The sequence below is a fragment of the Pholcus phalangioides genome, unplaced genomic scaffold (genome assembly GCF_987345545.1).
Source record: "Pholcus phalangioides strain wild (caught in Gottingen) unplaced genomic scaffold, Ppha-v1.0 ptg000017l_1, whole genome shotgun sequence".
In the NCBI taxonomy this organism is placed as follows: Eukaryota; Metazoa; Arthropoda; class Arachnida; order Araneae; family Pholcidae; genus Pholcus; species Pholcus phalangioides.
Window position 1 is genome coordinate 60,157,834 of NW_028301610.1, and position 25,969 is coordinate 60,183,802.

General features: G+C 34.6%; 1 protein-coding gene across 1 annotated transcript in view; it reads right to left on the reverse strand.

Annotated features, from left to right (window-relative positions):
• Positions 1 to 23,047: 23,047 nt before the first annotated feature.
• The window catches only part of LOC149074196 (uncharacterized), a 30,302-nt gene continuing 27,380 nt past the window's right edge, over positions 23,048 to 25,969 (reverse strand). The window contains exon 9 of the mRNA XM_089247349.1: positions 23,048 to 23,256. Coding sequence (XP_089103475.1) covers positions 23,187 to 23,256 — 70 coding nt within the window. The 3' untranslated portion in view covers positions 23,048 to 23,186. The remainder of the gene's footprint in view (positions 23,257 to 25,969) is intronic.

The window sequence follows — 25,969 nt, forward strand, 5'->3', positions numbered from 1 at the left end:
TTTTTACCCCTCTTCTTCGGGTATTTAGGAAATTAAATACAAAAAATAAGAGAATATGCACACACACACACACATAAAAGTTTTCATTGTCAACATTTCTATATTTCCTTCCATAACGAAACGAGATTTGTAACAACACCCATAAAACACGCATGCTTTAAACATATTGCTTCTCATACCACATAAATAAGAAACATATTGTGTCTTCCCGCACTTTATTATTTTATTTCTATATTCCATTCAACCACTTAAAAATTATTTATTTCACTTGTTTTATTTTCATTGATATTATTTTTTTAATTTATATATATTTTTAGTGTTTCATTATGTCACTTTATTCGTGGCTTTTATTTTATCACTTTTGTTTTATTTTATTTTTATTTACTTCAAACACTTAAAAATTTATTTATTTCATTTTATTTTATCCAACTTATTCTCTATTTAATTATTCAAACTTTTATTCAAAAACTTTAATATTTTCTATTTAATTTTTATTATCTTAGTTTCATCATATTATTTTCGTTTCGTTTATTTTTCAATCATTCAAAATTTTATTTTTTAATGTTTCATCGTTTATCTATTTGATTTTTATTATATTTGTATCAACATTTTATTTTTCATTTCTTTATTTTTTATCGTTATTATTTCATCTATATCGTTTTTTCACTATCTTTGTTGTTTTTCAAATGTAAATCTACTTTTAGTTTTTCATTATATCACTTTACTCATGCTTTTATTTTAACAAATTTATTTTTATTCATTTCAAACACTTAAAAATTTATTTATTTCACTTTATTTTACTTTTTCCAACTTATTCTCTATTTAATTATTCAAACTTATATTCGAAAATTTAATTTTTTCTTTATTTTATCTATATGATTTTATTATCTTAGTGTCATCATTTTATTTTCAGTGTTAGCTTATTTTTTCTCTCATTTAATTTATTTTTATATTCCATTCAACCACTTAAAAATTATTTATTTCACTTTATTTCCATTGATATTATTTTTTTTAAATTCAAGCCTTTCCAACTTATTCTATATTTTACTTTTACTAATTATTCAAACTTTTATTCAAAAATTTTAATTTTTCTTCATTTTATCTATTTGATTTTTATTATCTTAGTGTCATCATATTCTTTTCATTTCGTTTATTTTTCAATCATTCAAAATTTTATTTTTTAATGTTTCATCGTTTATCTATTTCATTTTTATTACCTTTGTGTCAACATTTTATTTTCTTTATTTTTTTATCATTACTGTTTCATCTATATCGTTTTTTCATTATCTTTGTTATTTTATTTGTATTATATTTGTAACCATTCGATTTTTATTTATTATATTATTACACTTTTATTCACTTAAAATTGTTTATATATATTGTGTATATATATATATATATATTTTTTTTTTTTTTTTTTCCTTTTATTAAAATGTTATATGAAAAATCTTCACGCGTAGTTCAAAAAATGAGACAGACTACAAGTTTATTCAGTTCAAATATTTATGCATATCAAGATATCGATCGCATGCTCGATAAGTTTATACATTTGTTTTTAATTTAAATTAATTCCTTTTATCGTCGGTGTGTTATTGACAAAAACGCGAATGTCGTAAATTGTATTACATTTCGTGAAAAAAAAACACCATCACCATGAGGTTGGGAACGAGAACAGTTTCCTCTAAATTTGAAGCTGGGGTCGTCGTACACATACAGTGCAAGGCTAGATAAAGTGATAGTTATAATCACGGACACAACGATGATCCCGATCAAGGCTTTCCCGGTCTCTTCGCGGCTAAAAAAATTTCTCTGGGCCGTCACAGCGCTATCCTTTGGCACGTCTTGCATAACTCTGTACTTATTACGATCTCCACTGGAAGTTACAAATGCTAGCGGGATTTCAGCAATTAATATGCTTCATTATGAAAAATAGATGTTGTCTTTCTAGTGTTAAACTGTATTTACGTTGAATTGCGCATAAAAACCGTGTCTCTGACATGTCTCAATGAACAAAATTTTCATAACTTAAGAAAATATTCATTTCCTGCCGTTTTATGAAATATCAATGTTTCTTACATTTCTGCTGAAAATATTTCTTATGTTTATCAATCCGGGAAGTTACTCCGGCTTACGTACTATAAAATATTATATCTATATGTTTATTCGAGTTTTTTTCATGAATTTTACGTTCCTTAGCAGACATTGTTACCACGAGAGGCATGTTTTTTTCGAATAGTGATGAGAATAAGAAAAGGCTAAAAATAATCTACTGTATCCGATATGACTGGTGTCAACTAAAGAGTGGACATGACATTTTAACTTTTATTCTTTCTCGCACCAATTTTCTCAGAAGCATCTGTGTATTCAATAAAATAATAATACTTTTATAAAAAAAAGGGATAAATAACATGAAAAAAAGTTAAAACTCATAAAAATGATAAAAATGTTGAAACTCATAAAAATGTTAAAACTCATAAAAGTGATAAAAATGTTAAAACTCATAAAAATGATAAAAATGTTAAAACTCATAAAGATGATTCAAAAAAAAAAATAATCCACAAGGAATATTTAGCCAGCAAGACTTCAAAATGAAAGTCCTTTTTTACTGTTTCTAAATCGCATGTTATATCGTGACTAAGAACGTGACCTACGTGAGTGACACTTATTACTTTCAAAGGGAACGCTTAGAACGACCAACTGAACACATTATTCCTCCCTAACTATTCAGTGTTAATCCATTGTTTCTTTCATAAAAGTTCTCACTGTGAATGCTTTCCAAAATCAGTTTTTTGGTTTCCAATCTTTAATTCCGACATATTCAATTTCTCGAGATGAACGAATTCTCAGCTGTTTTCTCTCATTCAATTTACTATCTTTTACTAATTTTAACACATTCTATTTCAAATGAAATTAAATTTATTATTTTTATATATACAGAAAAAAATTGAGTTATGAGAAACATATATGCCATCTAGAGAAAAATGCCTGTACCGACGATCAAAAAAATTACATTGTTATTAAGGGATAAATAAAATATTTACAAAATGAACAAAAAAATATAAAAAAACACAAGACAAAATTACTGTCAAATAAAAAATAAGCACAGAAAAAACACATACAAACACAATATATAAGGGAAATTTCTTAATTTATGATGAAAAATGCAAAAGAAACACGACAATTTTACGTTCACATAAAATTCCAAGATTTAACGAAATGAAATGATTTTTTCAGCTGTTGTCGTAAAGTACTCCGGATATCACAGTATAAAACGAAATGGGTTTTCTATATATATACTTATATATAAGTCATTCTTCTTAGATTATTTTCACAAATTCAACAAAATGGGATCCATGTCGTTCTTTTAGTTTTTCATAGATTTTCACAGTGGTTTCAAAGGATTCAACCTAAAAACTATGTGCTAGTCAACTAGTTGATTTGTTCTCCCACCCCCCAAACAAGAGCCACAATAGAAAAGGTAGTATGGATACAGATGATTGCAATATCAAAGATTTTGATAATTTTTTGATTATTTTTTTTTTGAATCATTTTTATGAGTTTTAACATTTTTATCATCTTTATGAGTTTTAACATTTTTATCATTTTTATGAGTTTTAACATTTTTATCACTTTTATGAGTTTTAACATTTTTATCATTTTTATGAGTTTCAACATTTTTATCATTTTTATGAGTTTTAACTTTTTTTCATGTTATTTATCCCTTTTTTTTATAAAAGTATTATTATTTTATTGAATACACAGATGCTTCTGAGAAAATTGGTGCGAGAAAGAATAAAAGTTAAAATGTCATGTCCACTCTTTAGTTGACACCAGTCATATCGGATACAGTAGATTATTTTTAGCCTTTTCTTATTCTCATCACTATTCGAAAAAAACATGCCTCTCGTGGTAACAATGTCTGCTAAGGAACGTAAAATTCATGAAAAAAACTCGAATAAACATATAGATATAATATTTTATAGTACGTAAGCCGGAGTAACTTCCCGGATTGATAAACATAAGAAATATTTTCAGCAGAAATGTAAGAAACATTGATATTTCATAAAACGGCAGGAAATGAATATTTTCTTAAGTTATGAAAATTTTGTTCATTGAGACATGTCAGAGACACGGTTTTTATGCGCAATTCAACGTAAATACAGTTTAACACTAGAAAGACAACATCTATTTTTCATAATGAAGCATATTAATTGCTGAAATCCCGCTAGCATTTGTAACTTCCAGTGGAGATCGTAATAAGTACAGAGTTATGCAAGACGTGCCAAAGGATAGCGCTGTGACGGCCCAGAGAAATTTTTTTAGCCGCGAAGAGACCGGGAAAGCCTTGATCGGGATCATCGTTGTGTCCGTGATTATAACTATCACTTTATCTAGCCTTGCACTGTATGTGTACGACGACCCCAGCTTCAAATTTAGAGGAAACTGTTCTCGTTCCCAACCTCATGGTGATGGTGTTTTTTTTTCACGAAATGTAATACAATTTACGACATTCGCGTTTTTGTCAATAACACACCGACGATAAAAGGAATTAATTTAAATTAAAAACAAATGTATAAACTTATCGAGCATGCGATCGATATCTTGATATGCATAAATATTTGAACTGAATAAACTTGTAGTCTGTCTCATTTTTTGAACTACGCGTGAAGATTTTTCATATAACATTTTAATAAAAGGAAAAAAAAAAAAAAAAAATATATATATATATATATACACAATATATATAAACAATTTTAAGTGAATAAAAGTGTAATAATATAATAAATAAAAATCGAATGGTTACAAATATAATACAAATAAAATAACAAAGATAATGAAAAAACGATATAGATGAAACAGTAATGATAAAAAAATAAAGAAAATAAAATGTTGACACAAAGGTAATAAAAATGAAATAGATAAACGATGAAACATTAAAAAATAAAATTTTGAATGATTGAAAAATAAACGAAATGAAAAGAATATGATGACACTAAGATAATAAAAATCAAATAGATAAAATGAAGAAAAATTAAAATTTTTGAATAAAAGTTTGAATAATTAGTAAAAGTAAAATATAGAATAAGTTGGAAAGGCTTGAATTTAAAAAAAATAATATCAATGGAAATAAAGTGAAATAAATAATTTTTAAGTGGTTGAATGGAATATAAAAATAAATTAAATGAGAGAAAAAATAAGCTAACACTGAAAATAAAATGATGACACTAAGATAATAAAATCATATAGATAAAATAAAGAAAAAATTAAATTTTCGAATATAAGTTTGAATAATTAAATAGAGAATAAGTTGGAAAAAGTAAAATAAAGTGAAATAAATAAATTTTTAAGTGTTTGAAATGAATAAAAATAAATTTGTTAAAATAAAAGCATGAGTAAAGTGATATAATGAAAAACTAAAAGTAGATTTACATTTGAAAAACAACAAAGATAGTGAAAAAACGATATAGATGAAATAATAACGATAAAAAATAAAGAAATGAAAAATAAAATGTTGATACAAATATAATAAAAATCAAATAGATAAACGATGAAACATTAAAAAATAAAATTTTGAATGATTGAAAAATAAACGAAACGAAAATAATATGATGAAACTAAGATAATAAAAATTAAATAGAAAATATTAAAGTTTTTGAATAAAAGTTTGAATAATTAAATAGAGAATAAGTTGGATAAAATAAAATGAAATAAATAAATTTTTAAGTGTTTGAAGTAAATAAAAATAAAATAAAACAAAAGTGATAAAATAAAAGCCACGAATAAAGTGACATAATGAAACACTAAAAATATATATAAATTAAAAAAATAATATCAATGAAAATAAAACAAGTGAAATAAATAATTTTTAAGTGGTTGAATGGAATATAGAAATAAAATAATAAAGTGCGGGAAGACACAATATGTTTCTTATTTATGTGGTATGAGAAGCAATATGTTTAAAGCATGCGTGTTTTATGGGTGTTGTTACAAATCTCGTTTCGTTATGGAAGGAAATATAGAAATGTTGACAATGAAAACTTTTATGTGTGTGTGTGTGTGCATATTCTCTTATTTTTTGTATTTAATTTCCTAAATACCCGAAGAAGAGGGGTAAAAATAATAACGCCTGGGAAGTGAGCGTTTTTTTTGGATCATGTTTGATTAACTTGAATATTTGTTTATAAAAAGGCTCTTCTCGAAGCAACATAATTTGAACACTAATGGTTAATTAGCATCATCAACCAAAAACGAACTATATCTTTTCAACTTGGGGATTGAAAACAGCTAGAGAAAAATCTTGGTTAGTTTTGTGCCATAATTGGCATTTTCGCCGTAATTTGGCGACTTAATTTTTTCTCTTTTAAATTCATTTCTAATACAGCACCTTCATGCCCAAAGAGAAAATCGGGACATCTGATAAAAGTTCTTTGTTATAACGACGTAGTGAATAATTTTCACGAAATTTATGTATCGGTAGTGCTGCCACCTAGTATGGTCATTAATGTGATCAACATCTTGAGAAAATTTTTTAAAATTTATTTTAAAAAAAATTTGTGGAAAATTAGTGTGAAAATAATTGAGAAACAGTAGAGATGGTTCACGATATTCACCCTTTTCACCAATAACTCCGTGGACGAGTGGTAGCCTCGATCATAGGCATACTTTGAGATCATCAAAATTAGGAGCGATGTGTTTGTCATAGGAGCGTTGTTTTTTTAATATACTTTTTTTTAAATGTGCTATACGCACTATTACTTTTATTTTTTTATACTTATTTCATAAGGCCTAGCAAGTCTAATTGGTTCGGTGGCTAGCACACTAGCCTGGAGAACGAAGTACTTTATAAGCTGCCATGGGTTCGAAAGGTCTCTGAAAACAGTTTTTTTATTTCCAAATAAATCGGACCAACCGCGATTTTGAAAATATATCCGACATTTCTCCCAGACAGGTAGTCTGGTTCGCAAGGTGCGAGATCCGGAAAATATATCGGACATTTTCCAGGCGACAGGAAGTCTGGCTCGAAAGGTGCGAAATCCGGCTAAAAAAAGGAAGTCGGTCAAAAACGCGCGAAAATAGGAAACATTTCCGGTGGCGCCATCTAGTGGCGGAAATAGTCATAGCCCCAGAGCGAAGCAGCATAATTTGTACACTAATGATTAATTAGCGTCATCAACGTAAGGAAAGAAAAGCAGCATTATCATCATCCCCCCCCCCACGAAGAGGAAGGAGGGGGAGGAGCGATGAGACCTGAAGGTCAGAAGGAAGGACCATCACTAGTGAGCGTGCCGAAAAATTACGCCAAACCGCCCCAATACTACTCACGTGACCAACCAGCATGTCGGGTAACCATGGTAACAGATACATGTTTACTTCGATCAACCCAATGTCAAATTAACGTGGAACATTATTTTTGTTAACGATAACAATTTCTTGTATAGGGTCAACAATATTGCATAAATAGATACTATAGCTAATTAAGGAACGTATTGGTAAGTGTCGGTGGTCCAGTGGTCAACGGTGTGGATTGTCATCCTGAAGTACCAGGTTCGAACCCAGGTCTAGACCACCTAACACTTTTAAAATTGAAAAAAAATGGATGATTAAAATCAATTAAAATAGTGCTGCCATCTAGTGGCGACATGGACAAGTCCATCCAAGAAGGGTCACGTGATCGCAAGTTCAGTAACGTGGTCACGTGACAACAAGTGTTCTGTAGGGAGAGGGATTGAATGAGTAGCGCCCTCTGGGTCACGTGAAACCCATAGTGGAACAACACGACCAACCAATATGGCCGCCACGCCCCCCTCCAAAACTACCTCCGTCCAACAACACGGCCCACTTGTGGTCAAGGCCGTCCATAGGCGCTATCCTACTTGGGGCCAAGGAAGATGATGTCACGCCCCCCTCCAAAACTACCTCCGTCCAACAACACGGCCACGCCCACTTGTGGTCAAGGCCGTCCAGAGGTGCTATCCTACTTGGGGCCAAGGAAGATGATGTCACGCCCCCTCCTAAACTACCTCCGTCCAACAACACGATTTTGGGACACGCCCACTTGTGGTCAAGGCCGTCCAGAGGTGCTATCCTACTTGGGGCCAAGGAAGATGATGTCACGCCCCCTCCTAAACTACCTCCGTCCAACAACACGATTTTGGGACACGCCCACTTGTGGTCAAGGCCGTCCAGAGGTGCTATCCTACTTGGGGCCAAGGAAGATGATGTCACGCCCCCTCCTAAACTACCTCCGTCCAACAACACGATTTTGGGACACGCCCACTTGTGGTCAAGGCCGTCCAGAGGTGCTATCCTACTGGTCATACTACTTGTATTGCTTGACACATTTTTTAAAGGATGATAAATTAGTATTGTGAGTGATTTCTGGTGGTAATGTATTGTAGAATTTTGGGACAAGATAAGTGAAATGTTTCTTCAACAGTGTTTTATGAGGTAACGGAAGTGAATACACATTATTTAGTCTATTTGAAGATCGAGATGTATTTAAAGGCAAGGAGAATTGACCTTCGAATAGGAGGAGAATAGATTTATAGAAATATAATTGACGTAATGTAAGTATTCCAAGATGTTGACGAAGTTGTACTGATGGTGCAGTAAAATTATTTGTGATGATTCTAATTATTCTCTTATGGAGGCTGGTTATAGGGTAAAGTGTTGAAAGGTAGTCAGAACCCCAGACGGAGAGTTAATCTTATAGTAGGAGTGAGTAAAATAAGGAGTAATATAAAGAGTTAGTAAAAACGACTGATTCAAGTAAGGTTTGAGATAGTAAAATTTATAAATTGCTAGCTGTAGTCTTTTTTGCAAGTAGTTGACATGAATCTTCCATTTACGATTGTGATCAATGTATATGCCAAGGTATTTAATTGTAGTGATTTGTTCGACACATGAACAATTACAATCAGAATTAATAGTGCAATTGGTATTATGGAAAATTGAATTAGGGTGAAAGTGAATGTTAGATTGAGAAGAGAAATTTATAAACTTGGTTTTTGATGTATTTATCTGAAGGTCTTTAGCAACAAACCACTTTCGGATTTTAATTAAATCAGTATTGATTAGGTTAGTTAGAGATTGGAAATCGTCAGATGAATAGAGTAATACTGTGTCATCGGCGAAAGTTATGATATTGCCATTTATGTTTATGAATTTATGAATATTAAAAATAATAATAGTCCCAAGACAGATCCCTGAGGAACGCCCTTCACTATTTCCAATGGGGTGCTAAGACTATTGTGAATTTTGACTGATTGTGTTCTATGGGTTAAATAACAGGCAATTAGATTGAAAGCATTATCTCTGATTCCGATACATGACAACTTATTGAGTAATATATGATGATTCACGCTATCAAATGCTTTTCTTATATCAAGAAATATTGCAATGGTTTTTTTAGATTTATCAATATTTTCAGCAATAAATTTAGTAAATGTTAGTAGAGCAGTTTCTATGTTTTTATTAGAAAGGAATCCAAACTGATTGTTAGAAAAGAAAGTGAAATGTGACAAGAAAGAAAAAAATTCTATTTTTGATAATTGTTTCAAATATTTTTGAGATAGAGGGTAAGCTCATCGAGTTTACGCGTCCCGCCCCTAAGGGCATGCGCTAATTCTGAAGGTCCGACGCACAGTGGTCAATATAGCGAATTTAGGAGGAAAAAAATGTTTTCTCGAAAAGTAATGAATATTTTTGAAAAATTCTTTTTGCTTCACATCAAAAATAGGCATCCACACAGGCTGAGAAGTATAATCGAATAATAATAACGTTTGGTAATTTTAAAACCACTTTGGCATGATTACTACGTTTTCTACATTTTTGCAATTCTTTCCATTTCAATGACATAATTACTTATTTCTCATTAATCTTTCCATCTTTTACTGATGTTTCCTACTTTTCTGATTGACTGTCCCCAAAATAATAATACATCACTCATATTTATCACGAATAATATTTAAAAAATAATAGTAATACCAAAGCACATTCTAAACAAAATATTGCCGTGAAAACTGGGGGGAACACTTAATTGAAGTTTAATATGTAAAAAAATCAAGATTTTCATTCAAAAAAATAATAAATTATTCTTTTATAACACAAAACATTAAAAATAAACAGTGCAAATAAACAAAATCTATGATTTGGGGGCTTGATCACCGATTGAACATTTCAAATCGGAATGAAATTTTTCATAAAAAACAACAAAACTCCGCTGATTATTAAATTTTTACAAATTTATACTCGCGATTCTACAAACACTTAAAAATATACATTATTTCATTCTCGGAATTAATTTACGTTTATGTACAGTAATTTTGCATATAAATTAAAAATTTACCTAAAACGCACCCACCTTATGCGTAGTGTCAATCACTGTAAGACTCTGAGGATGTGCTTTTTTCTCCCTTTTTCTGTCTCGCTAAATTTCAGCAAAGTCAAAACCTCTTTTGGCAATGCTCCCTTTTTTTGGGGCAGTTTTTTGTGCTGAGTTCTCTTATAGAAGATACTAGATGATCTGATGATATAAGAAGATAGTTCATCAAATCTTCATTAGTTGTTTGACGTGAAATTTCTCTTGATCTATATTCTCCGGCTTGCTTATAGTCTTTATGTCTGGATTCTTGTGCTTCCTCCGTCAACTGATCAACGGGAAGTAGCAAATGTTTTACAACATCTGCACCATGAACCAAAACTTTGTGAACAGTAACTGGCACGTAAAACCAACTGTAAAGTTACACATAAAGCTTTGCAGTAGTGTTTGCAAACTCTCTAAATTTTGCGACATCTATTTCATGTTAGAGGCCGTACGTTGGCCGGATGATGTAAGACTGGCTTGTGCTGCACAGCACAACTCGCTGATTCTATGTTCTTCCAAGAGATTTTTTATTTTTGCCTTCTTGGTCCTCGGGCCCCTATCTTCGAAATTCTTTTGAGGTCTGCTCCGATCTTTCTGGACTATTTTGGATGGAATAGCTATTTTCCCTTGTAACCATGCTGAATTTTTGTCGAGGAAACGTATCAAGGTCTTGTTACTAGATCTCCACTTTTTTGATAAGAAACTGATGAAACGTTTGATTTTCAAACGAAACTTACTACTCTTGAGTTTCAGGCTATGTTCGAATTTTGACTTTTCATCAATATATTGGATTAACAGGTCTGCAGACTTTTTAAAAGGCAAGCTCAACCCACCATTAGCGCAAATAACGTCAAACAACTCTAGACGAGTCACACATAAGGCCATTTCAAAAATTTCTTACGTAAAAAGGGGCGGCTGGGGGCGGCTACGCATAATGCAAAACGTTCACTAACAACATGTAGAACATCCGAAAAAACATTTCACGATTGAACAGAGTTAAACTTTTTTTATAACTCACTTTTTGTGCTCAAAACTACTCAAAAAAAAGCCAAACTTCAAGGACGAATTACAAAAATTATTTCCTCTACTCGGAGCTTGGAAAATATCGAACCGAAAAGGACAAAGAACTAAAAATGAATAGCAAAAAGAATTTCATAGTTCCACTCAAATGCAACCGAATGACAACCTAGGGAAGTTAAGCTTTTCATCACATTTCGGCGAGAGCCCCATCTGAGTCAGTCATTACCCTCCTTTGACCCCCCGGAACCCCCCCGATGTAAACAAATATCACGAAACAAATATCACCTCAAGATGCACCAGACATTTCTCTACACACCCATATGGTTTTTTTCTCCGAAGCAAAAACTTCATTTTTTATTTTTTCCCAGCTAATTTCCCGATTTGGACCACTGTGCGACGTTGCGAATGAACCCAGCCCAGTAAGAGAGAAATTGGTCTGGGGCAACTCGCACCAGTGTCATAAAATTATTTAAATTCAAAACAAAATTATTTACGTTACTTTTCTATTTATCCCTGTCCTGGGTCCCCGCTCAACCCCGTGACTGGAACAAATTTCAGAATTTATTAAAAGAACAAGTTACAATTTGCACTTTTAAACATAAAAAAAGTTTAGTTCATTATTTACATATCTACAATTCTCGATTTCACAATTTTAACAATGGTGGGAATAACAACATTAATGTTCATTTCACTAAAGATTGAATTATTAATAAATTTAATAATTCGTTCCCTCTCTAAGTTTGTCAATCTTTCTTTGATACAGTTTACAGTTCACTGTCGTACAGAAATGCGAAGTATCCCATTTAGTTTTTTCAGTTTGTTGAATTCCACACAATTACTACATGTTGTTTCTTTTACACACTCAGACTTCAAATGTCCTTCTTCGCTACAGTTTTTACAGATACTTTTCAGTTTACACATCCTAGCCATATGTCCAAATTTCTAACATCTAAAATATTGTAAAGGCTTAAGGTATTCTTTCACTCTATAACTCTTCCATCCACAGTGAATAGTTGCTTTGTGCATAATTTTCCTAAAAGCACCACTATTTACTTGCATAATCCAATTTGTTCCCATACTGAGGTCATGTTTATAAATCACGCGTATTTGTTCTTTATCAATCTCGTCTATTTTATTCCCTACTGCCTCCAACAGTTCATCTTCTGCTATGTCCTTGTCTACTAAATGTATTATAATTTTCGGATCTCTACCTTTAGTTTGCTCCACTTTGTACATATCTCTTAAGTCAATTCTTTCTAATTCTTTTTGCATTTTATCCATATCTTGATTACTTTCCACTTCAATCACCACAATTCCTCGCTTTGTTGTCCAATGATCCCTAATTTTAATTTTATCCTTAGTAGGATTAAAATCTTCTTTTAGTGCTTCTAATGTGTCTCCTGTTTCTTCTAAAGGTTTTATCCTAAGTAGATTTCTCTTCTTAACCTGTTCATTCTTTTCAGATATGGGAGTTTCATCTCTTTCTTGTTCTTCTCTTTGCATTCTCTTGATTTCGACAAGAGGTTTAGGACCACTTTCCCTCTGAAATTCCTCTCCTTTTTTCTTTACTATCTTTAATATCTCTCCTATATTTTTAAAAACCAACATAAGCGTTTCATCTAGTCCTTGTCTAATTTTCTTTATCATTTCCATACCCTTTTCTCCTAATTTTCCCATACACAAAAGTTCCTCAATAGCATGTTGTGTTGTCACTCTTTTACTATAAAGCTCAGCTAAGTCTAATTCTTGAGTTTCTACACCTGCTCTAGCAAACTGATCGATTTCTTCTCTCACAGATCTTTCTAACGATTCCTCGATTCTATCCGTCATTTCTCTCCTTATCTGTATTTCTTCAAGGTACGAATCCTTTACTTCTTCCAAATGAACCAAATCTTCCACTTTTTTAGTTAGCTCCTTAATTTCTCGTTCTTTATTCTTTAGGTCCTTTCTAATCTTAAAATTTTCTTCCCTTTCTTTATTTAATAACAGCTTTACTTCATTATCTATTTCTGCTAAGTCAATAGCCTTTTTCATCTTATCTAATTCTATCTCAAATTTCTGCCTCATTCCTTCTTTTTCCTTATTATGTTTCTGTATGACTTTATTATATTGTTCTTTACTCACATAGTCAATTTCAATATGGAGTGCTTGTATTTTAGTTTCATTCAACTGTTTTTGTATTTCACTAATTTCTCTATCTCTTTCTTCCAATAAAATATCTAATTCAATAATTTGTTACTCATAGTCTATCTTCATATCACCTCTTTTTTATACTCTTCTTTCAATGCATTCTCAAGATTTGTCAATTGACTTTTCAACTGTGATTGCTCCTCTATTTGCTTTTGAAAACTTTCTTCTAAATCAGACTTCTGCAATTGACACTACTGGTCCCGGATTCTTTTCGATCATTCACTTGCTGTATTAAGTGAGAAAGAACTTTACGCAATTCCCTTAACTCTTTACTCGGTTCATCATGCGTCTTTGCAACTTTCCTAAATTCCGCCAAGATTTCATCTATTTTTGCTTTCATAGCGTACTTTGTCACTTTGGAAATATGACCCAGGGATTGGACTCCCTCTTCTAATTTCTTTACTTTGCTTATTGCTCTTAATTGAGTTCTTGGTTCAGAGACCTCACTACTCATGCTACTTCCTGCGTCAGACATGTCTTCAATTTCGTCGGGTGAACTTTTGTTTCGACTAAGCCAAACCTCCCCCGTTTGCCGATCTTAAGGTCACCCGGCGCGAACCACGAGGAGGTGGGGGCAGGCTTCCCTAATTGTTATCAGAATATTTTATTCTTCAAATCAAAATTTCGCTCTCCTTAACTGAATTTTCTTTCAATTTAAATTTATTTCATAACAATTTCTGATAACATTTGTCTCGCTCCTCTAGAGATAGAGAGTAAAACTGAGATGGGTCTGAAGTTGTTAAAATCATTGGGATCTCCAGATTTATAAATGGGGGTTACGATAGCTGATTTTAAAAACCTCGGAAATTTACCACTAGCCATACATATATTTATTAAATCTGAGAGAGTATTCAAAATATTATGTGGTAGAATTTTCAAGACCTTGGTATTGATTGTTTCTGCAAAGGATCCAGAAGTGGGAAATTTTTTAATAATTGTCAAGATTTCATCAGCAGTTGTTGGAAAAAGGTATATTGAGTGACAATTCGATTTCATGTATTGCTTAAAATCATCATTTATGTTGATATTGAGTGGGGAAATATTAACAAAATGGGAATTAAAGTTTTGGGGTAGAGAAATAAGATCAGAATCGGAGGAAAATAATTTATTATGACTATCAGTTTTATTAATTATACCATCAATGAATCTCCAGTGTTTTGTGGGAGTGTTACATTGTGAAAATTGGTAGGAAAAATATTGAAACTATTATACGTATATACACTATTGTTTTTTTTTAGATTTGAACAGTAATCAATGGCCCAACCCCACACGAAAAATCATGAAAAACGGGAAATAACAATCGTTTTACATTCCTATCTTCTGACTCGACAAACATAGCTGTATCCAGCTTCCTATAGTATTGGTTCTAAATCGATGATTATCAACCTCCGAATTTGCTCAGCTAATCGTAACTTCCAACTGTTCTTTTTACATCTCCTTTTAATGGCAACAAAAGACCACTCACAATTTGCTCCTGGAAAATCTCGCATTTCTCTCTTTTTCAGATGCTATCTTTCCATTTCCTAAAACATGGAATAAACTTCCCCGTCTTCTTCTTATCGGTCGCAGGTCCTCGACTGTATTTTTACTGCGATTTCAAGGCGAAATAACTGGGTTCTAAACTCCCAAAAGGAGAAAACAACACTTTATTTCAATTATTAGCCAACATCCCCAACGAAACCGTCATGTCCCTTCAGTACCAACTTTCACCCTATTCTCTCTTTTGTGAATGTCTCACTCCGTTCTTTTTCTCGCGACTTCTGTCTCTCCTCGGCCTTTTTCCAACCTCTTTTCTCCCGAACCTTTCATATGGTCATAAAGATCACTCTAGTTCCCGAACTTCTTTTTTTCTGGTTACGCGGTGCCAACCCAAATGTTTTCCAATATGCTTCCAGTACGTTTTCCAAATGTTTTCCACAGTGCCTTAAATCGCAGTATATAAAGACCCATTCACATGGGAACAAAGCTGCACTAAGAGTCTTTTAAAAGCCTTTCAAGCGGCTTTGCATGGGAAATAGCATCCAATGCAATTATTGATCTCCCATGCAATTATTGAATCTATTGAATCTATTATCCCATGCAAAATTCTTCAAGAATTTTTACCAATGACTGCTCTCCATTTCCTTCCTTACGAAGGAAAAAAGTCGTCAAGCGGGTGCTAGCATTCCCAATGCTACCGAAATATTGTCACATTCGAACGGGGCTTAAGCTTACCTTACAGTTAGAGACAGCTAGATTGATTAAGTTCACACAATCATTCGTATTCCCAAATAAATAAATATAATAAATAAAATAATGTAATATATAACATAGTGAAAAATTGCATGTTTTAATGAACTGGCACACTATTTAATTAATAAATCTATTTGGTGAGACATATCATTGCTCTTCCACCTAGTACCTTACCAAGATGCAAAACAATGCCGTGAAGCATATTTTAGGGACAACGATCCCAATGGAATAACAATATATATTTTGCACCTCAAACTTTTTTCTGTTTCAAAAACAGAATTGGAAGTGGGGGAGGGGGGGGGGGTGTCATGATTGTGGAATCTGATTTACAAAGCTTTTTTTTTTTAAAAAAAAATCAAATTGAACTTCTAACATACGTTCCTCATTAGTTTCTTGAAAGAGAAAATATGTCTTCTTTTAGAGTCATTATAGTGAAATCTGCTAAATGGTGAGGTTAAATAAAAATGGATTTGTCACCAGAGTGAAGAATACCTGAAAAGGGGGAAGAGGTGAAAATATAGCAAGACAAAAAATACCAACAAAAACTTCAATTCGGAAACTCGGTGGGGTTAACAAAACGTATAAAATCACATTTATTTTAACATTGCATAAGGGAGATTCTCACAAAAAGAAAATGCTTACATATATATGATTTATATCTATTTAAATCATATTATCATATTATTGATCATATTACTGTATCTATTTATATCAATGGCTCTGCATTAAATTAATAAAAACGTGTACGAAAAAAAAGTCTGATGAGGTTCCTCATAAATATTATTGTCGATCGTCGTAGGAAGACGTTTTCAACCAAAGTTCATGATGGGAATGTCCTTTGCTGAGGATCGTCGGTGCCGATGCAAACCAACAATTGCAGATGGATTACAGGAACATTATCACCATTAATCGTCGTTAAATGTTTCCGATCAAAGCTTACGCTAGGTGCTCTGTCTTCTTAGTGACATCAACTACATTTTAAGTTGCACAATGGCGAGATTTTGCAAAGCAACAAGCACGATCATCAGGAGGTCCCGCAAAAAACCTCGCTTCGTAACAACTACATGTTGACTGTCCTGGCGCTAGGAATCCCGTTTTTCTCGACGTTTTCACACCTTGGCGATGACGAGCTCGCCAAGTGTACAAGAGTGAGCTCGCCGCTGGTGTACGTGACTGTTCTTTTGTACAGTAGCGGTCACTGTAACCGGTGCTTTCTGGTTCTTACCGTGCCTGTACAAAGGACCTGGCGTTGAATTAGTGATGATAGTGCGCCCTGAGTTGGTAGAAGGTTGGCAACCCCTATTTGCTGCGGAGACATGCAGTCTGGGTGATTGTTCAAAGTTTGAGAGCGATGTATACAGTTGAATGACGTTTTGTGCCGACAAAAGGTACCGCTCGTTCTCTGTTGCGACCACACACATATTCTTGGGGGAGGTGTACGAGTCAATTTTGCGATCGGGGTCTAGTACGAAAATAAAAATAAAAAAGTAAGTTCATGCCTGTGATGGCATGACAGTCATGTTGTGGCCACACCTTACCAAGGCCTCCTAGGAGCCTCATAGGAGGCTTTACCGTTACTCACCGGGTATCTGGAACAAGATCCATGAAAAGATGTCAGTTGTTTATGTACGGTTTGTTACAATTTTCAAATCCACACAAGCATACGTTGCATTCGGGGGGGGGGGGCTATTTTTGGGGCCCCTCGGCCTCCCCCAATTAAAAAAAACCTTTTGTTTCAATCGCTTCATATTGATGCGTTCAAACAAACGGCGATATTTTATGTCATAACATATCATGTCGATTTTTTTTTCGTCTTCCCCCAAAATCTCCTTCAGGGGTAAACAAAAAGAGCTCGAGAGAGAGAGTGTATTTTTATTTGAGCCAAAATCGCTATGTACTGTACGTATATAGGTGCACTGCCCATAGATTCTCTCTTCTTTTTTCTTTCTTTTTTCTTTTTCTTTTCGAAAAATAACCGCAATACAAGATGGACAAAAAGTCCGTGTAGAAACTTTAAAAATTCATAAAAACCGAGAAAAATAACCGAAGTAAAAAACGGTTTGTAGGGTTAGCATCGCTAGGTAACGGGAATGTTTTTAAGACAGGGAAAAAAAAAGCTCAAAAACAGCCGATAGGGGGAGCTGAAGTATACAAGTCAAAGAAAGATGCGCGAATAACGAACAGAATGCCTCCAAATTGTTTATTACAGCAGTATGTGTTCCACATGACCACCACCACCACAGGGGATAACGCATTGCAGGCGAGTCACAAATCCAGCAATGGCAGAGTGCGGTAGGTCCGGATGCATACATGACACCTCTCGGTTGATCGCATCGGACCGGATCGATACAGCCGGGATTTCAAATATCCCCATACCCACAATCGTCGCCCAGATGCGACAGTTACGGGTATTAATGTCGCCATGAAGCGAAAAATTAGCTTCATCCGTCCACAAGATGTTAAAGACCCAGGTGGGATTCTGTTAGATTTTGAAGAAAGCCCACCTCGCAAATGCTTCCCTCTGTACGGTATCCACTGGTAAAAGTTCATGACACGACTGCAACCTGTATAGGTACAGATCAAGGATTCCATGAAGAATATTGCGTGCTGAGGTGCTGAGCTGTCAGACGCTTGGGCTGGTGGTAAGACCAAGCGTCTGACAGATTCATGAGCACTGCTGGTCTTCGCAGCTGATTTGGACGCTAACGCTTCCATTTCGGCTGCAAAACGCGACGAACGTGCCTTCCTTAAACATGGTCGTCCGACTCTAAAGGTCCATATACACTAGCGATCGGATCTCGCAATGAAAGCATTCGCAAATGGTTGTTCAGTAATTTGTACGGTGTTGTGAACGATTCTTGAGCTGTTTTAACTGGACCCACCTGGAATCGGTTTTTTCAACGAAGGAAAGAAAGGAACACAAAGGAAGAGTTTGTGTACCCACGAGCGGATTAGAACCGCTGCAGGGGGTCGTGCGTTTCACGATCGGCGCGCTAGTGTATACGCGCCTTAAGGCAAAGCGCAAATTGAGGCACGTGCAGCGTTCGCGACACGAAGCAGGGCAGCACTCTGTTTTGCGGCCAACGAAAATCAGAAGGACAGCACAAATTGATACACGAGGTGCATGGCCCCCACAAGGGGTTGGCTGACAAAGCTCCAGCCCTAGGGACCGGGGTGATTTTAATCTTTTTTTTTTTGTTTTCCATGCTATAAATTCATCATAAAGGAGTCCCCGTGAAAGTCTGGTCGGGGGGCACGTAAAAGATCCCAGCCTGGGGGACCCTGCATCAGGATGTGGGGGCCACGACGAGGTGACACTACGCTAAGCGCGTGTACGCGCGCACTCGTTGGCGCTGCTGTTGGCGGCAGATTTTTGTCTCCCGCGCGCACGATTCTTCGTATTCGGCAGGTTTTTTTAAAAATTAAATAGTCATTTTGATAGAGTTCGCATTCTCTTATAAAAAATGTTGTTTAATATCAACGTTAACCACGGTATTATCAATTATTTCTCTAATTAATTCCTGAATTACTTTATTTCGTTCTGAATTTTTATTAAATATTATTGTTCTTTCCAAGGTTTTGACTTTTCATTAGCTCTAAATTTTTTTTCATTATGAAGATATTTCTAATTTCGGAATTAATTTTGGGATTCATTAATTTATGAATTCATTATGGGATTCATTAATTTCGGAATTCATTATGGGATTCATTAATTTCGGAATTCATTATTGCATTCATTAATTTAGGAATTCATTATGGAATTCATTGTTACAGCGAATTTTCACTAATTTTGTGATTGTTTCCAAATTTTATAAATTGTCATTAATTCTGAATTTTAATTAATTTTTATGCATCCATAATTTTTATTAAATTTTAGAGACAAAATAAAAAATCCACTTTTACATATATATATATACTGTATATATACACATACATACATATATATATATATATACGGTATTTTAATATATTTTTCAGCAAATTCCCGTACTTTATATTTTAATTAATGTTATGTCTTCATTAATGTAAATTTTAATGACCAATATATAATATCCAGGCTGCGGGAGCCTCCCAAATGCCAAGGTTGCAGGCCCCGAAATCGTTTCCTTTTGAAAACGCTCGTGCACTTGAAACGCGTTCCAATATGCGCATCCCCTCTCTACGCGTGGGGCGTTTTGACGTCATCGCACTCGGGTCCCGCGAACGCTGCACGCGCCTCAATTTGCGCTTAGCCTTACACGATCCTCCAGCGTTCCATTTTTTCCACATTCCAGTTCCCTCAAACCACTAAACAAGCTTTATGAGACCTGGCGATGTTATAGGCCCTTTTCCAGTCCTCACATTCTTCTGAACTCGGAATTTACGCAAGGCAATGGTTGTTGATTCCTGGTTCATGAAAACAAATTCACCAACAAAGCTTTATCTTTCGCACTCAGCATCCTTGTTTACATACACGGTTTAAAATGGTGAACTGGTTGTGGAGCGCAAGTTCTTATAACCGTCTCATTTGCATATTTCCAACGAAGTCGCTCGCACCAGCGTCATCCATCGGCTGTTTTTCAGTTATTTTTAAAATAATAAAATAAATTAAAATAATTCCTGTTATTTTAATTAAAATAACAGGAAAAAATAATTCTTGTGTTAAAATAATTCCTGTAACCTAGCGATGCTAACCCTGCAAACCGTTTTTTATTTCGGTTATTTTTCCGGTTTTTATGAATTTTCAAAGTTTCTACGGACTTGCACACCGGTAGTTATGCATAATCACTTTGATCATTTTTGTCACACCACGGTCATTTTCTGCACACGAGGGCTAAGGGGTCATTCAAGTATTACGTCAGCATCGAGGGGGGGAGGGGGTAAGTGTTTTGCTGACTTTTGCTGACAAGAGTGGGGGGGGGGGTCAAAAATGGCTGAAAATCTGCTTACGTAGTACTTGAACGGCCCCTAATTAGACCGGGACCTACAATTTATTCTCAGTTCCGAACGGCAGGCTTGTTTTTTTTATACTCAATCGAGAGGTTAGTGCGCTAATCCCTATGCATAATCACCAATCGTTTCGATAAAGAAATTTTGATTAATTTACCCAAAAAAAGTTGGCAAGTCCGATAAATATGGAAAAATTACCCTTTCTTCTCTTCATAAAACCAATTAATTATTTTTACCCGTTCATGGTACTGTAGAACCTGTCAATAACGGACACCCATGGGAACAAAAAATTTGTCCGCTAATATAGAAATACGATACACAATGGAACCTCATTTATACGACGTTTAATTTCGGTCGCAATTGGTTCCAACTGCAATATTCGTGGAGATATTTCAATCAAAAAATCGGAGAAAAGTTAGGGAGAAAAAAAAAACTGCATAAACTAACGGACAAGCTCATTATGCTCTTCTTTCCTCTATTTTCGAATTCAAATATCTCAACAAATAATTTTCGAATGACATACGTTTTCTCAAAATGTTGTAATTTTTTAATTGCATAAAAAGCAAAAATAAACTTTTTTTACAGTCTTCGTGTGACAAAACAACAAATTGGTGAAATGTAGGAAATCATTTACAAAAAAATTGTATATATCATGTGATCGCCCCTCCCAAGAGCTGGATAATATAGGAAAAATCGTCTGTCCCATAAAATAGGGTTGATACTGGGCATCATGGGCGGAGATACTACCAACGTCAAAAAGGGAGTGGGCAGATCTAATGTATATGTTGTGTAGGAATTGACATCATCATCATCATCGTGCCCCCCCCCCCCCCAGCAATAATGACCTTGCTCTCCCAGACTTCCGAGTCTATCTCCTCGGCATGGGCGGAGATACGGGGGGGGGGGATCAAAAGTGGAGTCGACTGATCTAATGTATATATGTATATATGAATTGACACCGTCATCATCATGCGCCCCCCCCAGCAATAATGACCGTGCCCCCCCCCCCCCCTAGACTTCCAAGTTATCTCCGCCAGTATTACTGGGAACCTAAACAATAAATCGCCCCTCCCAACATATTACCTTAGGTCCGCGGCTGACCACTAGTCACATAATAAACGCAAATGAAAAGATGGTTTGATTGTGAAACAACTTGATTGGGAAGGCTTCATCATTAAAATTATTGAAGAGTGAAACTACTGATCTTTTTAATCACAATTACATTTTTTTCAAAATTTTTACTCTTTGAGTTTAATTTACGTTTTCGCAATTTGCGAGTCACACCCTCAATCATTAGTGTAAATGCTGAAAAATTCGAAGTCAAGTATCTCCATAAAAATATTGTACAGTGAAACGTGTCCAAGACGGACACTGTATGAGACGGAAACCTGTCTTAAACGGAATCAACATATAGTCCGCTCAATGATTAGTGCTTTTTATTTGCACCTTTACAAAACGGAAATCTGTCTAAAACGGAATATTATTTTAGTCCCTTGACGTTCCGTCTCGTACAGGTTTCACTGTATATAAAAATATGGATGACATTTCGGAGCAGGATCTACATTTCACTAATTGGAAGTTTTGGTACACGGGGACTACTACTACTAAACCAGACATGCACCTCGTCTATATTCCTCTGCGAACTTCTAACGAATTGGTACATGTTGGAATGTGTGTGTATTATGTATAGTGAACCTTCTGCGAAGTTTTTTTCTGTGTAATGCTTGTTATGTGTAGTGCTGCCATCTGCAATCAATTTTTAAACTATGAGTTTTTTCTCAACTCATAGTGAGTGGAGTGTAATGCATGAATAATTGAAACGTTGTGTAGGCCTGTTCCTCTTTGCGGCGAGACTTTTAACGGGGAGATCTGCTCGCATTCGCGGCTTGAAGTTGGGAACCACAGAAAACCAACTTCAGCCGGCAACCACTGCTGCGACGGTGGGGTTTGAACCCGAATCCTTGCGATGCGAGTCCGTCACTACACAGGGACTGTATAAAAAGTTATTTTATATATTCTTTTATGTATATGACCCTCAAAAAAGTTATGATATCTTGAAAAGCCACATGTCTTTTGAAAACTTTTTGTAATTAGAAGTATACATTTCTAAAGCCAACTGTTGTAGAGATAGTCCTTAGGGCAAACAATTTGAGACACACTGTACAACTGATCTGAAATTGAACATAATTGTGTGATTTGAATTTTAATCTGAAATTCACAACACACATATAAAGTTTATTGACTGGTTCTTCGGAAGGAATAATCTTTCCACGCATCCCATAGAAAGAAACAACAAAAAATAACACCATTCAAAATTAGAATATCTTTTATTGATTAATTTTTGTTTTTTTTTATAAATTTTTCTAGGTTTCTGAATTCATATTAACATTTACTTTTAAGTTAATGAGTTATGGTTAATTCATGTGATGTGGATTTTAACTGACCCCCTTCACAGCTCATTTCGTCCAGTCAGAAGGTGCTTTGAATTTAGCATCAGGATGACTTTCCATGTAATGTATCTAAGATGTAAAAAAATACAAAACAAACATTTTTCCGTGAGAAAATACGATTAAAAATTGAAGAAACGAAGTTCAACATGTAAATTTTTCCTGTTAAGCTTTTGAAAAATATTCAGAGAATCTTATTTACAATATCACTTTCTTTTAAAGCAGTGTTTCCCAAAGTGGGCAAGATGGTCCCTTAACCACTTTACGATAAAAGACGTAATATTGCATCCAAATTTCCGTGGAATAATGTGAAACAAGCGCTTTCCTCTCTTCTCAGCACCGCAAGGCTTTGTTGTAACCCTCTATATACGAAGTTGTTCTTTTTACCTGCTTTTTATTTCTATACAATTATTTGCGACTTTTTCCCCACATATGATGTATCCTTGTACTACAGGGTTGTTTCAAAAAGAATCACCCGATTTGAAAGGCGTATATTACGAAAAATATTGAACACATAGACACTTAAGATTAATTTTATATTACATAGCTATTCATAAAGTTTTTTACAAACCAAATAAAAAGTGCTCAATATGTCCACCTTGGGATGCACGGCATATGTCTATACGGTAGTTAAATTTGTCCCAAACTTTTGCGAGTATGTTTGCATCCTCTACGAGCGGATTTCTGTGAACTACGTGTGAAACTCTGTCGGATGCGCTCCACATTTTCGTCTGACATGCGGGGACGGCCAGGGGATTTCCTTTTACACAGACAACCCGTATTTCGGAATTGTTTATCCCATCGCCTAATGCTCTGAGCGGTAGGAAGTTCAACACCAGAGTATTGCCGACGACAAGCGCGATGAACAATTGTTAAGGACTCACATTTCGCGAAGCTGAGAACACAAAACGATTTCTGTTGTGCAGTCGCCATCTTGACAAACACTGAAGTAGCGGCCGAAGGAAGAGCGTTAGCGCTACCTGTCGACAACTGCGTGAAAATCGAGATTTCCCTCTTTCCCTCTTTCTACCTATGCATTATTCGATCAAAACGAATTAAAAGCCGAATAGTTATGATTTTTTTAAATCGGATGATTCTTTTTGAAACACCATGTATATACGTATAAGAGCAAAAGAGAAGTGGTTGGATGCAATGAAAAACTACATTCTCTCTTATCTACTATCTCTTATCTGCACTTATGTATATAATATATAATATAATATATATATTATACCTTTTCTCTCTCTCTCTCATTTGTTTTTTCTCCTTCGACTACTTTACCTTTCTTTAAATTGCGGTTAGGTTAGGACACGATTACCATATTTTTCGCCCATTCGTCAAATAGAGATCATCCGAATTTCTCGCCAGTACCTTCTGAGCGATGCGGTTCAGGAGGGATGGAAAGGTCAGTGTGGAAAATATGGGTTTAGTATAAGATTCTATTGGTTTTTTTTTGAGAGTTGGAGGTGATGAGAAGGAAAAAATTTTGATGATGGTGGTGATGGAAAAAAAAGTTTGGGAAACTATGCTTTTTAAAGCACGGGTCTTCAACCTTTCAGACGCGGCGGGCCAAATTCAAACTTCCCCCGAAGCTGATGTAATTTAGTGACATCTTGATAGAAGGAGAAAATTGGGCCATGAATTAATTTTTATTTATTCTTAAATTATTATTTTTTTAATTAATTATCAATTTTGAGATTAGTTTTTAAAATATATTTACACTAATTCTGGAAAAAAGTTTTTGATTAATTTCTGATCAAATTAATTAATTCTTAGATTAATTTTGATTTGAATTCACTTCAATGATTCTGTAATTATATATTTCGGTAATTCAGAAATTATTTTTCTTCTCTATACAGGGTGGCAACTATCGACCGCCCAATGATTACACACGTGATTCTTTGTGAAAAACTAATCCAGAAAAGTGTTTTCCGTTTTTGGATAGGAGAATATTAAGTGCGTTATAAGCTTTTGAAATTTTGCGACGTGTCATTTTTCTAACGGTCAGTTATGTGCCGAACTCTGAACGAAAGTACATTTCTCTGCCAGCAGCGGGTTGTCACTTCTTGAAAATGAACTGAAACATTCAATCCCATTAGAAGCCAAGTTCGGTCTTCTTCTTTCACGATTGGCGCTTTTTCTCTCCATGTAGTGTGATACTATAACCTTGTTATTACGTACACCTTACGTGTAAGCTTCGCCCATTATGTTGGCAAAATTATCACCAGATTTGTATAGCGTTAGCTAAATGAGATCTGTGTGAAATTTTTTTTTAGCCACATCAACACTTTTTTGCCCAAATGTGGCAATTTGTTTGCCTTCACTATCAAGTCAAATTTTTTGAGGGAAGGTGCAAACAGTGCGTACGTGTTTACTGCGTGATCGCTATTTTACGTTGTCGTTTTAATCAGATTACAGGTTGAACAACACTGATTTTGTTCTCAAGGATATTTCAGTGATTTTAGGGTGCTTCTGGGGCGCTGATTCCGAATCTGACAAACATTGGTTTTATCACATGGGCTTCATAGGCGGAGACACGGGGGGGGGGCTTGGGGGAGCATTGTCCCCCCCCCTCCCCAGCGTCAAAGGTTGAGTGGACTGATCTAATGTATATATGTGTATAAATTTTAAAAGAATGGCTGGTCCTGCATGGGACATTAATACGAAAATTAGAAATACGCTTTATAAAGTGGTCGCCATCCGCATTATAGCATATGGTGTTATCGCATGGTTCGGTGATCCCAAACAACAACTAAGAACAAAAGTGGACTCTCTTCAAAGAAAA